This window comes from Dipteris shenzhenensis, chromosome 1, assembly GCF_047967505.1.
Source record: "Dipteris shenzhenensis isolate YYH24624 ecotype China chromosome 1, Dip_SZ_1.0, whole genome shotgun sequence".
NCBI classification, from domain to species: Eukaryota; Viridiplantae; Streptophyta; class Polypodiopsida; order Gleicheniales; family Dipteridaceae; genus Dipteris; species Dipteris shenzhenensis.
In genome coordinates this window covers 58,930,111-58,943,793 of record NC_141596.1, presented here as the reverse complement: position 1 = coordinate 58,943,793, position 13,683 = coordinate 58,930,111, and the positions used below count along the sequence as shown (strand labels likewise).

General features: G+C 41.4%; 2 protein-coding genes across 2 annotated transcripts; one reads left to right on the top strand and one right to left on the bottom strand.

Annotated features, from left to right (window-relative positions):
• Positions 1 to 500: 500 nt before the first annotated feature.
• On the top strand, positions 501 to 9,076 carry CHIP (carboxyl terminus of HSC70-interacting protein). Its single transcript, XM_087376592.1, has 8 exons — positions 501 to 1,081; positions 1,208 to 1,275; positions 1,438 to 1,501; positions 5,849 to 5,920; positions 7,122 to 7,255; positions 7,379 to 7,673; positions 7,926 to 8,036; positions 8,123 to 9,076. Exons 1-8 carry the CDS (start codon positions 971 to 973, stop codon positions 8,246 to 8,248), a joined length of 981 nt encoding a protein of 326 aa, XP_087232718.1. The 5' UTR covers positions 501 to 970; the 3' UTR covers positions 8,249 to 9,076.
• Positions 9,077 to 12,028: 2,952 nt separating this feature from the next.
• LOC147906117 (uncharacterized) lies at positions 12,029 to 13,360 on the bottom strand. Its single transcript, XM_087386342.1, has 3 exons — positions 13,266 to 13,360; positions 12,781 to 13,045; positions 12,029 to 12,657 (listed from the first exon to the last, which is right to left on the bottom strand). The coding sequence occupies exons 1-3, from the start codon at positions 13,358 to 13,360 to the stop codon at positions 12,121 to 12,123; spliced, it is 897 nt and encodes a 298-aa protein (XP_087242468.1). The 3' UTR covers positions 12,029 to 12,120.
• Between the last annotated feature and the right edge of the window lie 323 nt (positions 13,361 to 13,683).

The window sequence follows — 13,683 nt, the reverse complement described above, 5'->3', positions numbered from 1 at the left end:
TTTAAAGTTTGTAGGCTGAAGAAATGTTTAATTTTGTTTTCCTAGCCTGGAATCTTCATCTGCACGGTGATTTGCTAAAGACTTGGGCGTTTTTGTTTGTGATCTAAGTTTCTTTAATGCTGATGAAGTTCTGTGGATTAAGGTTTTCTCTCTTAAGTTTATTTAATGCTGATGGGTTTCTGTGGACTAAGGTTTTGATCTGTGGAGTGAATCTGTTTTGATCCTTAGAGTGATATGGCTGATGAGCGAGCGAGTTTCTTCAATGCTGATGATTGTCTGATATGATATGCAGGCTAGGAATAAGGGGCAACAATCCAGCAGCATGTATAAATCTAAGGACCCTGGAGAAATGAAGCTAAATGATGATGATTTATGCAGAATTTCTGTGGATTAAGGGCATCCAGGAGCGTCTCAATTTGAAGTAAATGATGATGATGATGATTTTCTGAAGAATTCTGAAACAAGTTGGGCATCCAAGGTAAACAAGGGGGATGTGACAACTTCTGAAACTGCGACATAATCATCTGAGTCGGTAGAAATTGCGACCTACAAATCATCTGACACGGTAGAATTTTTGGGTTGTGGGTGGAATTCAAAGAATCGATGCCGTAAATCTCTTGGGAGGATGAACACATCGATGCTTGTCGTATTTGTCTTGCCCAACTCGCCTTGATCTGCCTCCATTTTCATCCCATCTTCCCCCTCCCTCCCTCCTCGCATCCTTCTGGATCTCTCCTGCGCCTATCCCTGGAGTTTGCCTTACCATCCTTCCCCATTGATGCTGCCTTGGCTTTCATGATCATGGTTCTTTCCGTTTAGCAATCTATCGCCTCTCGGAATTTGCTTCCAATGGAGGGTTATCTGCCCCTGCCCCCGTTACCTTGACACCCCCCCCCTTCTTTGCTTGTGCGAACTAATTCTCGAGCGAGAATCGAAGTACAGAGTTCTTCGTCTGGGGAAAGCCGCCACGATGTCCAGAGGCGTTGCGAGTGTCGACAAACAAGCGGAACTTCTGAAAGACCAGGGCAACCTTTATTTCAAGAAAGAACGATTGTCGGCGGCTATTGAAGCGTACACTGAGGTCTTCTATCGTTTTACGCTGCCCCTCTGGGAAAGAACTTTGCTATGCTACTCCTTCGAAAGTATCGTCCCTTACTTTCCGTTCTTCGCCGCTGCTTAACTACTTATGCCCTTCTTGATAATGCAGGCAATCACGCTTCGCCCCAATATCCCCACATATTGGACGAATAGGGCACTTTGTCATAAGAGGCGGAAGTAACTACACAAACCATTTTCGTCTGTTTGTGATCTTCGATGAAATCATACGTACCTTAGTCTCGGTTTGTATCTGCTTCAAGTGTTCGATAGGAGCGTCCAGTTCTGATAAATCATCATCGGGATTCTTCTGTGACATATTGAGGTTGTCTGGCTTTACAGTGACTGGGAGCGGGTGGAGGCAGATTGTAGGAAAGCTTTGGAGTTGGATAAAAGTTCAATCAAGGTCAGTGGATGTAAATACAGCTTTTTTTGAGTGTGACCCAGGAAAATTACACGAGTCTTCGGGGTAGTGCCGTGAATCTGAGTTGAACTTTTTTAGCACATTATACAACAGTCTAGGCTCTAATGTTATAGGCCTGCCTGTTCTGTACGCTTTAAGTGTATGCAGTACTAGTACGAAAAGAGTACGAAACATATCCAAAACGATAAACCTTTCTGACTGTATGAAGAAAAAGAGTGCAACACTACTGAACCATTTGACTCGAGGGAGAGGGATTGATCGATCGTCTCTTCTAGCATCCACGGAGATCTACTAGATTCATGGGACCCGAAACTGATGCACAAGTTATGCAAAGATCCTTTTTTGTTGGGACTCATATAGAGTGGATGAAAAATGAAACGAAACACCTAAATTGGAACTTTACAATACAATCAATCAAAGTAGTCGTCTGCAAGGTTTTTTGGTCGAGGTCTTCCATTTGTTGTTTGGAAACATTTCCTTCTAATATCCTCTGCCAATAGATGCTGGACTATTACTCTGGATCAGTTTTGCTGTTTGCGATGGCTAAATGTGTTTTGGTTCTCTCCCCCATTTCTGCTACATGATGAAGCCTATGAGACAAAGTACAAGCCTTTAGAAAAAAAGACCACTACATCTGGATAACCGGAGAGTCGAGGGAGTGCGCCACGTAGCAACTGTTATTATAGGCCTAGCTACATTCTAGTACTATCATAGGATGACCTTGATTACCTTCAGTTCAAGAGAGTCTTTGGGCTTAGATTTGAAGTCTTGAATCAATGCTTGTCCATCTTTATAAACCACTGGCCTGCTTTTCTAGCTTCCTTCAGAGAGTTCACTGGTTCTTTGTCTAAGCTCGGTCAGAGTGAGCTCCTCAGATATCCATATTCGTGTACACGTCAACTTCTGGGTTTGTCTAAGAATCTTTACCCTTGCTGCCCCGTCTCTGAAATAGACCTGTGCTTGTGTTCCCTTCTGAAAGATGTTCAATATTTCATCCTCTTTTTGAGACGTGTGTTTTTTTCGTCTGTGTCCTCTCCCTCACCATAGCAACTATCTGGCATTTCCCTAACACACAGAATCAAGTCTTATTTGCTCTAGTTTCCTGTTCTTTTACTTCCATGTAAATATCAGCTTTGTTCACCTTCATGTCGACATCGGTGAACATCTCTTGTTTCATTGAGCTTACTTTCGTGGCAGCCATTTCTTGGATCATAGACACAAGGTGTGGTGCTGGTGTAGAAGACTTACACTTGTGTAATGCCTCTTTAATCACTTCTGTTTTCCATTGTTGTTCATATCTTGCACTTTCCTTTCCAGAACTGCAAGCTGGAGCTTGATCTCTCGGACTTCCTCTTTTAGGTAATAAATCTGTTCTTGCAGGTCTGAAATGATCTTCCTTCTTTGGTACGTCTTTGCGTACGGGGTAGTGTCAGGGCAGCTGCCATAGCTGAGTAGGAGAGTCGGTTGGTGGATTTGAGGGCGGGGTAGTAGCAGCAGCAAAAGTCTTCATTTTCTGTGACTCCATGGTGGTCTGCAATTTATAGTCACCGCTCTGCTGAAGTTAACCCCCAGGTTGGGCTAGGAGTTCAGCCTAACCCGGGTGGGTGATGAAGCTTCCCTTGACCTAGAGCTAAGGTCTGAACTGTGCAAACTGGACTGGGCTGGGCTAGGCCTAAATCTGCTGCTGCGAGCTGACCCTTAGAGCTGCTAGTGACTCGACCTGAAATTAGCTGACTTGACGACCCTGCTGGTGGCTGCGCGACATGATAGAGTTCACCTCAATGTGCTTGGTATGGGCACTTGCATGTTGACTATCAATATATGGCAATCGTAGGATATTTCTGGTGGTGTGTTATGCTCTGCGTGCTCTCCTACTCCCAAGTGAATGTTGACATCCAGGGGCGATGTTCAAGGTCGATGCTCCTCCCTCACCAGTGACCACCGTCATATGATGTAATTGGGAGGGGAGTCCAGATAGGATTACAACCAACTGCATATAGGCAGCTGTGATGTAGGCTAGGGAATGGCCAAATGAGCACTTCGATTTGGATTCATATTCAAGGTTTGGTTGCCCTCTTTGGGATGCAAAACATGGATCTGTTTGAGCATCTCACTTGTGTCCTTGTGCACATGGGCTGTTATGTAAATCTATTCGTGGCATCTACATACACAATTCAGCATCAGAGCTATTCCCTGCTGCGCCTGATGGAGTTTATGGTTTTTAATTTGGTGAGCGACTGCCATGAGATTGAAACTGTGTTATGTGTTTTTTTAGTGGATGAGTTTGGGCATGTTCGTCTAGATATATATACAGCTCTTGTGCTTCATTTGTGATAAAGATAGAAAGTTATTTACAAGTGCTTATAGGTATTTTTTGCTTTAAGAGACTCTGCGGGTTTTTAGAAACCCAGTATAGCTGCTTATGCTTGGGCACTGATGGTGACATAAGTGTTGCTTTGCTTGCTAAGTATGTCTTCCTTTTGTTTTTCATAAAAGTTTTTGTTTACCTCTTTTTTCTTCTCTTTCATTTGCTCTTTTATTTTCTGTGTAGATTTTTTATCTTTAGAACAACAAAAAATCTAAATTTGTATGATTGGACTTATTCTAGTCTTACAAAGGTATATATATTTTTTGCTTTAAGAGAACCTTTTAAAGTAAAAGCAATGGTAGTTGTGCTAGGGAGTCAAAGCATCAGGTAGCGAAGCTATGGATGCATAGGACTGGAAAATTGGCTGTACCTTTTGAACATCGCAGCAATATTTTGACGCTGGGCGAGGACTGAGTTTCATGTCTAAGTTGATGAGTGTCTTGTATTCATTCCTGTACAAGACAATAAAATGTCATGCTTTTATTGCAAAGGAAAGAGATTCAGTAGATGGTCCATAATACTCATACCGGGGAGCTTAAGAAAAAATCGACTAGCCTCACTGCTCTCAAAGCACAGCAAGAACAAGAGTTTGGAGCTATTAAAGCCATCTTGACAGTGGGCCGGCAACTTAAAGAGGTTTGCTTGCTAAGTATGTCTTTTGTTTTTCATAAAAGTTTTTGTTTACCTCTCTTTTTCTTCTCTTTCATTTTCTCTTTTATTTTCTGTGTAGATTTTTTATCTCTAGTCTTACAAAGGTATATATATATATATATATTTATGAATTAGCATCCACAAAAAGGTGGACAATGGAAAAAAGGAGGAGAACTCCTCAGGAAATGATATGGAAGGCATTAAAACCAATCCAAGATGAGTTGAAGTAGCATCTTGAGAAAGGATGGGCTGACATTGTGAAATGGACCTACCTGAGCCATCGTGAGGCTACAAGAAGCATCACTACTAGCACATTGGAAGCAAAGAAGAGAAGAAAAACCCGAGTGTTCCACATAGGGTGACATGACCAAAGGGAAATACCTCACTTGATAACGATGGCAGCTAATGATACATACCTGGTCCCATTTGTCCACCCTTCTATCATGCCACCAGGAAGCTGGTTTTGGAGAGTGGTCTCTGAAGATCGAATCTTTGGAGCTTAAATCACCAGCCTAGAATGGTGGGAGGTAAGAGAGAGGAGCTAGAGTGGGTGCAGCTAGCAAGTTGTCAAATTGCTGACAAGGCAAAACTGCTACCCTTAAAGTGACAAATCTTGGACACACGCTGATTGAGATGCTGAGTGGAGTCCCGAGGGTGGATTGTAGCACAAGAGGCACATAACCTGTCATTTGAGGTATATCTTGCCATGGGAAGAGGCGTTTATCAAATTGATGTTTGCATACCAAGTACATGCATTTCAAGCAAGGATAAAGCAAGCATTGTCTTGCCATGCGACTGCTGAAAACAATGTTATGGCATTGTTGGTCCTCTATCCTTTTGTGGGCATGTGTGCCATCATGGGCTTTAGAACAAAGAAAACCTGAATTTATATGATTTGATGTATTTTAGTCTTACAAAGGTATATACGTGTGCCATCTTGATTGAGTCCTGGATTTGTGGATTCTAAAGTGGTCAATGAATCGCTATTGAAAAACGGGAATTATATGAATATTATTGAATTACACTGGGGTGTTCCCTTCCTTATAAAAGGGAAAGCTTACATGTTTCTTAGATTTGACGCTGGTTCGACTTGGATGTCCTTTCTGATTTCTCTAGTATATCTGAATTTTAATGCATGCTTGTCGGAACTAGGATCTTGAAGCGTTCTCATATCTGAGTTTTGGTGCAGGTCTGTTAAGACTTAAGTTAAAAGGATTGTTTTTACATTTTGAAATGCTCTCACGCTTGCTTTTGAGAAGGAGTAATTGATTAGTGCTCTTGATCGTGTGAATTGTGCTGGCTAATGTCAGGCACGCTACATGTTAGGGCTTGCACTATTGCAAAATAAACAGTATGGAGAAGCTGTCAAACAACTTGAAAAGGTGAGCAGGTCCATACTGTATGTAGAAGGCCTTTGTGAAAATTTTGCAGTGAAATGATGAGTGGCAGCTTTTGAGTACTGAGCAACTTGTTAACCCCCATAATCACAGAGAATTTATATGGTAAGTCTGCATCTTTTGTAAGAGTTGATCCGTGCAAGAATCTTAGCAGTGATTCCTGTTCCAGATCTCAGTGAGTCCTACAGCAGATCCTAGGGCCTTTTGGTTGTTCCAATGGTCCATCTAGAATTGCCATTGATCCAGGTGAAATGTGCCTCCAACAACCAACTGTTTTTTCAGCAAGACACCCAGGCACCTGCAAAGTGATACGCAAGGAGCTGTGATCTGAGTTCTACCAGGTTGCTGCCCTCCTATGCCAGGGAATTTGTTACAACAGTGATCCCATCTATTCTCAAACAACTGGCAAATAAATTCACTATCTTTCCTTTTGTAGTCAGCTTGTAAAATCCCCTCTTTTGCAAGTTGAACACCTTTGATGTTTTCTTACAAATTTTACTGCAAACTGTTCTCCACACCATGCTTCATAAATTACAATGAAATCTACCTCATGATCCTTTAGCAATTTGCATAAACACATTGTACTACCAGAACACATACCTGGCACCAAGATCCAGACCAGACCATCCAGTGGGCTGTACACATTGAATACTAGCACGATAGCTTTGGCCAATCTTATATAGAAGAGCATCCAGCTTTATGGAAAGCGTCCTGGCTAAATATAGCCAACTTGCCCAATGTCCAAGTCCTCTTAATCCCAGGGCCTCCTAACCTTGCTGGATTAAGTCCACTAATCCAAGGAATAGCATCCAGGTACATAACAGAGCCACTCCTTGCTCAAGACCACATGAGTTCTGTCAAGACGCATAATTTGGAAATCAATAGTATCTTTATACCCTTGCATTTCTAAATTTACATTAAAGCCATTGTGCCCCTGACCTGGCCCTTGACCGATGAGACCACATACTTATGTGCACTAGGACTCCCTAGTAACTTACATTTCTTAATGAGTGAGTAATTCAAGAAATCTTTAGTGGCGTAACCATTCATATCATTACCATGACTCTCAATATATATTTTAATCGTATCAATAATACATATATGCTAACGTGAGCAGTCTTCCATCATAGACTATGTATCTCAATCAAATTCATAGGTCTTTGTCTAACATGGAGCTTATCAACAGGCCTTGGAACTTGGAAGGGGAGGAGCACCCGAAAATGATATGATAGAAGTAATCTGGCAAGAAGTTGCCAAAGCTAGGTACACGGAATGGGAGCAAGCTGCTATACCTCGCCTACAAAAGCAGAAGGAATTGAGGTGAGTTCTAAAATCCGCACTTGGTCTTTTTCATGGCCATTTGTAAATTTTCATTTTCATTCTCTTGTGCAGTGACCTACTTAGTTGATATAAGCTTTTCACTTCTCATTCTGTGGTCTACAGGGAATTTTGTGAAAAGGCTCTGGAAGAGGCCTTTGACACTGCTGTTATCAAAGTAAGGGGAGTTGAAGGTGGGGATTCAATGGACGGCATTTACCCAAGCGACGACTTGGAAATGATGTCGAAACATCGTGATGCAGATGGGACAAGTAGTGCCCCCATCGAAATTCAGGAAACAGACGAAAAGCTTGGTCATGTGACTTCTGAAACATCCAAATTGAGAAATTCTTATGTTGAGAAAAAACAAACTTTGGCTGAAGTCTTTGATAAGGCAGCTCAATGTGACAAGCCATCGGAGGTGAAGTATATGACCTGTGGTGTCTGTATTTGCGTTCTTCCATTTCAATTGTTGTATACTAGATGAGCTGAAACTAGTAGATACTTCTTGAAGTTATCAGAAACTGTAGGATGAAATGTGTAAGGTGTTTCCTGCATCTTGGTAGAAAGCCTTTAACTATTCTCCAGGAATATATCTACATTAAGACAGAAAGATACTAGGTGCAGCACATGTATAATGATCTGAATAGGCTTTATTGCTGTTTGTATAAAGGTACCAGAGTATTTGTGTTGCAAGATAACAATGGACATTTTTCGCGACCCGGTTATTACTCCAAGTGGGGTGACTTATGAACATGCAGTGCTTCTCGATCATCTGAACAAGGTTTAATGTCCACAGGACCTAGTTAGATTCCAGGAATCAACTTGATTTTTAGCAAGACTGATGCATTTTATCTGCTTTTCTTCCAGGTGGGTAAATTTGACCCTCTTACACGTGCTCCGCTGCAACCATCACAGTTGGTTCCCAATCTTGCCATTAAAGAGGCCGTGCGGGCATTTCTTGCGGATCACGGGTGGGCTTATGCAATGAACTAAATCATTTTCTGCAAATGTCAAATGGTGGTCATTACAATGACTTGGAGAGGCTCAGCGTCAAGTAAGAGTTATGACCAACTGCTAAGGAATGTGGCAAGCTTGAAAATTACTAGCTGGCTTTCGCAGAAGATGCAGTGACGCTTGAGAATCGCTTGCCTAATCCTGCACAGAATCTGGTGTGTTGCTGTCCAGCTTTGCACTGTTGAATGCTGCTTCACTTTTAAATCTACTCAAGTCAACTGATCAATATACTGGCATGTGCATTTTTAAGCATATTGGGTCCCTGGAGAACCTCATTATCTTGTAGGGAGTTGGAAGGACCTTGGCTACGTTTCTGCTGTATCCTCAGATTTGCTCAAGAGCAACTGGGGGTAAATCAACCCTGCGCTCTGAGTAGTAATGTTTGTTAGTAATTGGGAGGATGCTAGAACCTTTATCCAGGGCATGCATGGGAGGCAGACTTTTGAAGGGGGTTGAAGTTTTTGGTAATTTATCTGGTCACTAAGTGTCCACATAGTTACATTTTGTCAGGTGGACAACTAGAATTGTGTGGATGTTTCATTTGAAGCATCGGTTTGTGTGTTTTCGAGAAGAGCACTACATGGTATGTGTTGCATCTGTGGCTGTTACTAACTACTTTATATGAGATCTATTAGCTTGTTCTACAATGAACCTGTGTGGAATCATGTCTGAATTTTCCATTCATATAATTACAACTTTGACACGACAGGATTCCTGGACTCAGGTTACATTGCTTTAATGATTCTAAAAGCAGAATTCAAGCTACGCATTGAAAAGTTGCAGTGTAAGGATGTTTATTTGAAGTTGTCCAATTGACATACATTAAGTTCAGTTGTAGGTGTGCAATTGATATTTATTGAGTGTCTTTTCCATTTCTATGGAGGTGACCTTTCGAGAGGGTTTCGAGGGTGGAATTTGATTTGATTTTAATAATTCTAAGAGCACATTCAAAGATATTTTTGAAAAGGTGCATAGTAAAAAGGTTTGATTGCGGGGTTGCAATTAATACTTATTAAGTGGCTTTGTACTGTTACTGTAAAGAACGTACCTATTATGAGATGTGCCAGTCATGCCTTTTGTACAATGCTTTGGAGTGGTTAACATGACCTAATTTAATCTCAATGTCCACAAAACACGTGCACAGTTTGCAACTATTCTGGCAAAATACATTTGACTACATTTCACCATAACTATTAAGCTATCTAAGTATTAAAACCAATTGAGTAACTGCAATTAGAGACCTAGTAAGTTGCATTAAACCCAATGAGTAATTGTAATTGTAAATTAATCATGAATTAGAGACATTTGTAGCTGTGTAAGGGAGACCTGGTTGAGGTTGAGCAACTTAAAATGTGGCATGCCAAGGTGCATAAGTGCCTTCTAGGAGATGACTTGCAAGAAAGGCTTGAGACATGAGGAGCGTGATCATGGGCAAAGGATATTTGGGCTAATATGAAATTGCAATGGCAGCGTTTGAATCATGCCTCAATGTGACCTTTGGGCAACATTGATTGTCTCCCATCCTATTGCATGTGCTAGCATTCAAACAAGGCTTGATTTAGTTTGTTGATAGTTCATGTGCTCTGATTGTTCAAATGCTTGTCTTGTTGAGTGAATGGATTTCTACATGATGAATGTGGAGCTATAGGACATATGTTGCATTTGTCTTGCCTTTCTTTTGCAAGGACTTAGAGTAGCTCTATTATGTCCGTTGTGTTTGCATTCAAAGAGGAAGGGCTAAGGGATAGGTAGAGGGATAGAGGTGACTTGGCTAATGTTGAAGACGTTTAGGCTAGGATGTTGAGCCAAAATACGTATGAATGTTGCCCCTTTCATCTTTTCCATGTTGCATGTTTCATAGGTGCCAAGCTTCCTTGACATTTTAAGGGTATACATGCACTTGAGAATCACCAAACAAGATAAATATGTCAAATGTTGGGCATAAGTTGAAACAATTGTCTTTTGCAATAATTCTAATAACCACTTGCACGTTTTACATTGTTTAAAAAAGCTACACTCGTTGCAATCACTTTTAAGGCTTTATGAATTCAAAGAATGAAAGGTGAAACGTGTGAAGCTTGTTGGGTTAGCCATGGTTGCAAGTTGGGTTAAGAACAAAAAGCCTACATGATATACCTAGTGTTTATGGCTAGACCTATTAGGGCCATGATATATTTGCTAATTCATTGCAACACCCTTCTATGTTAATGGACAAGCTAATTAAAGCTACCAAAGATGATCAAAAATCAAATGGGAGATTTAAAGGATACCAGTCTATACTCCTCTACTAGCTCTCACCTAATTCCTCCATTAGGTTTGCTCATTTGTACTTCTCAATTTCATGTCTTAAAGGCTCTTAATGTCAACAAATAATCCATATATGCAACTTAACCTAAGGAGAGAGGCAATTGAATAAGCCTTTATTTTTCAATTGAGAAATTCAATTGATTTCTAAGTGAAAAGATAGAAAGCTAAGGTCAAAGGGATAGCTTCAAATTTCATGCAAAGGGGCACTCGAATCAAGGACTTCCATTACCAACTCTTACCAATAGGCTACAACAAGATGATGTGAAAAAAAGGGTTTTTAAATCTCTCTCCCATAAATAAGAAGGGAAGGGGCCCTTAGGGATGTCTTCATTACTCAATCTCCTCTTTAACTCCCTTTGTTTTCCAACCCTTCATCCTCTCAAGTTGTGTTCATGAAAGCATTTTTTGAATTATTTTCAATTGGGGAACCTATTAGTTAGTTTGCCACAATATTACAACAACAACATTTATTGGCATAAAATTGCTATCACCTAGCAATGCTTAAGACTATCCTTGGAAGGTGATGGAACTTTGTTTGTGCTTGACATCGAAGTGATCTTTTGCAAAGAAATAATGATTATGTTTTGGTTGTATATTGACTTTTAACTTTTTGGCTTGAAATTTTTGGGTAAGAAAGTTAGAGATCATTGAAGAGCATTACAAAAATCTGACCCGATTACACCATTATTTTTCATAATCAAATGTTGGCCGCATACAATTTTACTAGTAAAAGTCTCCAGTATTTTAAGTAATATAGTTCATGCAACTTGAAACGATCAAGCAACATAAACATGAACCTCCTCCCACTTTTTCCCTATGGGCACCTTGCTTCTATTTTCTTACTTTAACATTTGGAACATCAAAACAATGTCATCATCACACACAACTTTTTCATGGTATACTCATGTGGTCCTTACATGTGTCATTGTAAGACCTCCATTTTTTGGCATATTCCGATGGCACCTAATGGCTATCTAAAATTTAAAATTTTCTATGTGCTGGGAACTACAACATTAAGGATAGACTTGTAGATGGTGCTGATGGTGTTTTCAAAGGAACAAACGCCGACAGTCAAGGCCCAATTATTTGGATCAAATTCCACAACCAAAAAGCAAAGGTGAGGTAACACACTCAAAAAACAAGCACTTTTACGTAGATGACATACAAGAACAATGGACACCAATTCGACCAATAACAAAGGACATCCAAATAGGTCAAAACAAGCACCACACGATAACGAGAACACAATTTCCAACACAACCTGCAACTGCCAGAACAATACATCGCTCCCAAAGCACATTACTCTTCATTCAAAATCCACTGCAACTTTTTGCTACAGCACATTAATTTTGCCTTCTTTTCGTTCCACTAATCAGAATTGAAACAATATATAAAAAGGACAGATAGAAGAGCGTTACCTCATTACAAAAACTTTTCCTTATATTATCCCAACGCTGGTACATATTTATTTGCTGCATATTTATGCACACGGCCATAGTCTTACATATTCTCAAAAAAACAAAACTGAGAAGAGCATTCACATCTCAAGCGATGTGTATTCCATTTCTGTATTTGGTCACCAAAGGAAGAAAGTCCGGCACCATGACATTGTTGCTGCTAGTATCCAAATCGTCAGCTTCCAGAAGTGGCTCCTTACCGGAACGATGCATAACAGATGGAGTTGCATCACTGTCAGCACTCAAGGGGCTCTTCTGGCACAGTAGAGCATCTTCAAAAGGAACATCAACAGGACCATCAGTTCGCGCAGTTGCCAAGGGAGAGCGCCGAGTTTCCAACTCGAAGTATCTGGGAGCAGGCACGTTCAGTACTCCCTTGAAATGTTTATACAATCGAGGCTGCACTGATCGGGGCTCACAACAGAAGAAAATAGTGGCAACAACTGATGCAGTCAAGGCTTTGGGACAAATCATAGCCTTCCACAACAACTGTGCTTTCTCTGCCTCCATTCCTTTGCCGGCAAACGGAATCACCCACGCAGCAGACAGGTAATCCTGACCGGTTCTCAGCATCTTAAGCAGGCATCTGCTAAATGTCATCCCCATTCTGCACTGTAACTTGTACTTCCAAAACATAAAAGAGCAGTCAAATATATTGGCGCTGCTCAAACACACCCGATTTTTAATCTCATCAGCACCGTATCTTACATACAATTCAACACCAGCTCTCAAATCGTCAGAACTCACGTTTTTCAACACACTTTTGAAGTGTGGTTCCCCAAAGTCCTTCATGCAGTAGCCTAACATACCATGAAATGTGTGCATGTTACGTTGTTTCAGCGCACGGCACATGATCACAGCTCCTACAGGTTTACTGACATCCCACCCGATATATACACTATGCTGCGAGCATACACACGAACAACCATCTGAAGATGCAATTGTGACAAAGCACCTCCTCTTTCCACAGCGCAGAAACCCGACACGCATGCCTCTTTCAGAAAAGCTTCGACTTTCGAGAGTATAGACACATCAATGTCACTACCCCCCACACCCACCGTCACGCTCAGCTCAAGCACCTTAGGACTGGATGTCTTTCTCTTCACCTTCGGAGGCCTCCCTCTCCCGCACTTAATCCTAAAAGAGCCATGCAAACTTGCAAAGGTTACTTACCGCGATACACAGACGCAAGCATCTCGTTAATCTGCGTTACCTATGGAAGCATGTCGTGCCCGTTATCCTTGTCCTGCGCATCAGACGGAACATCAACATCTGCTTCATCGGCGTCAACCTCGCAATCCTCCGCTGCAACACGATGCCTGGCCATCGCCTTCGCTCTCATCGTCGAACTGCACATTGCAAGCCTCAGACTCCTCCGCATTAGACGCTTTAACGAGCACCTCGCAGCCGGCAACATTGTGGGATGTCCCGGAAATCATCTCTAGGGAGGTCGATCGAATGATCGACCCCCTTTACTCCATCCTCCTTTAGTGCTCACGCTAGAAGCCTCCAGAACACGTGGCCAGCCATGCACTTGCTGCCACATGTCAAAATGCCATGCACAAGCCTTTTCCCACCCTCCCCCCACACACCCCCACCCCCTAACTAATTGGATTTCTACTAGCTGGGGGGTCCTATTTTGGAAGGAGT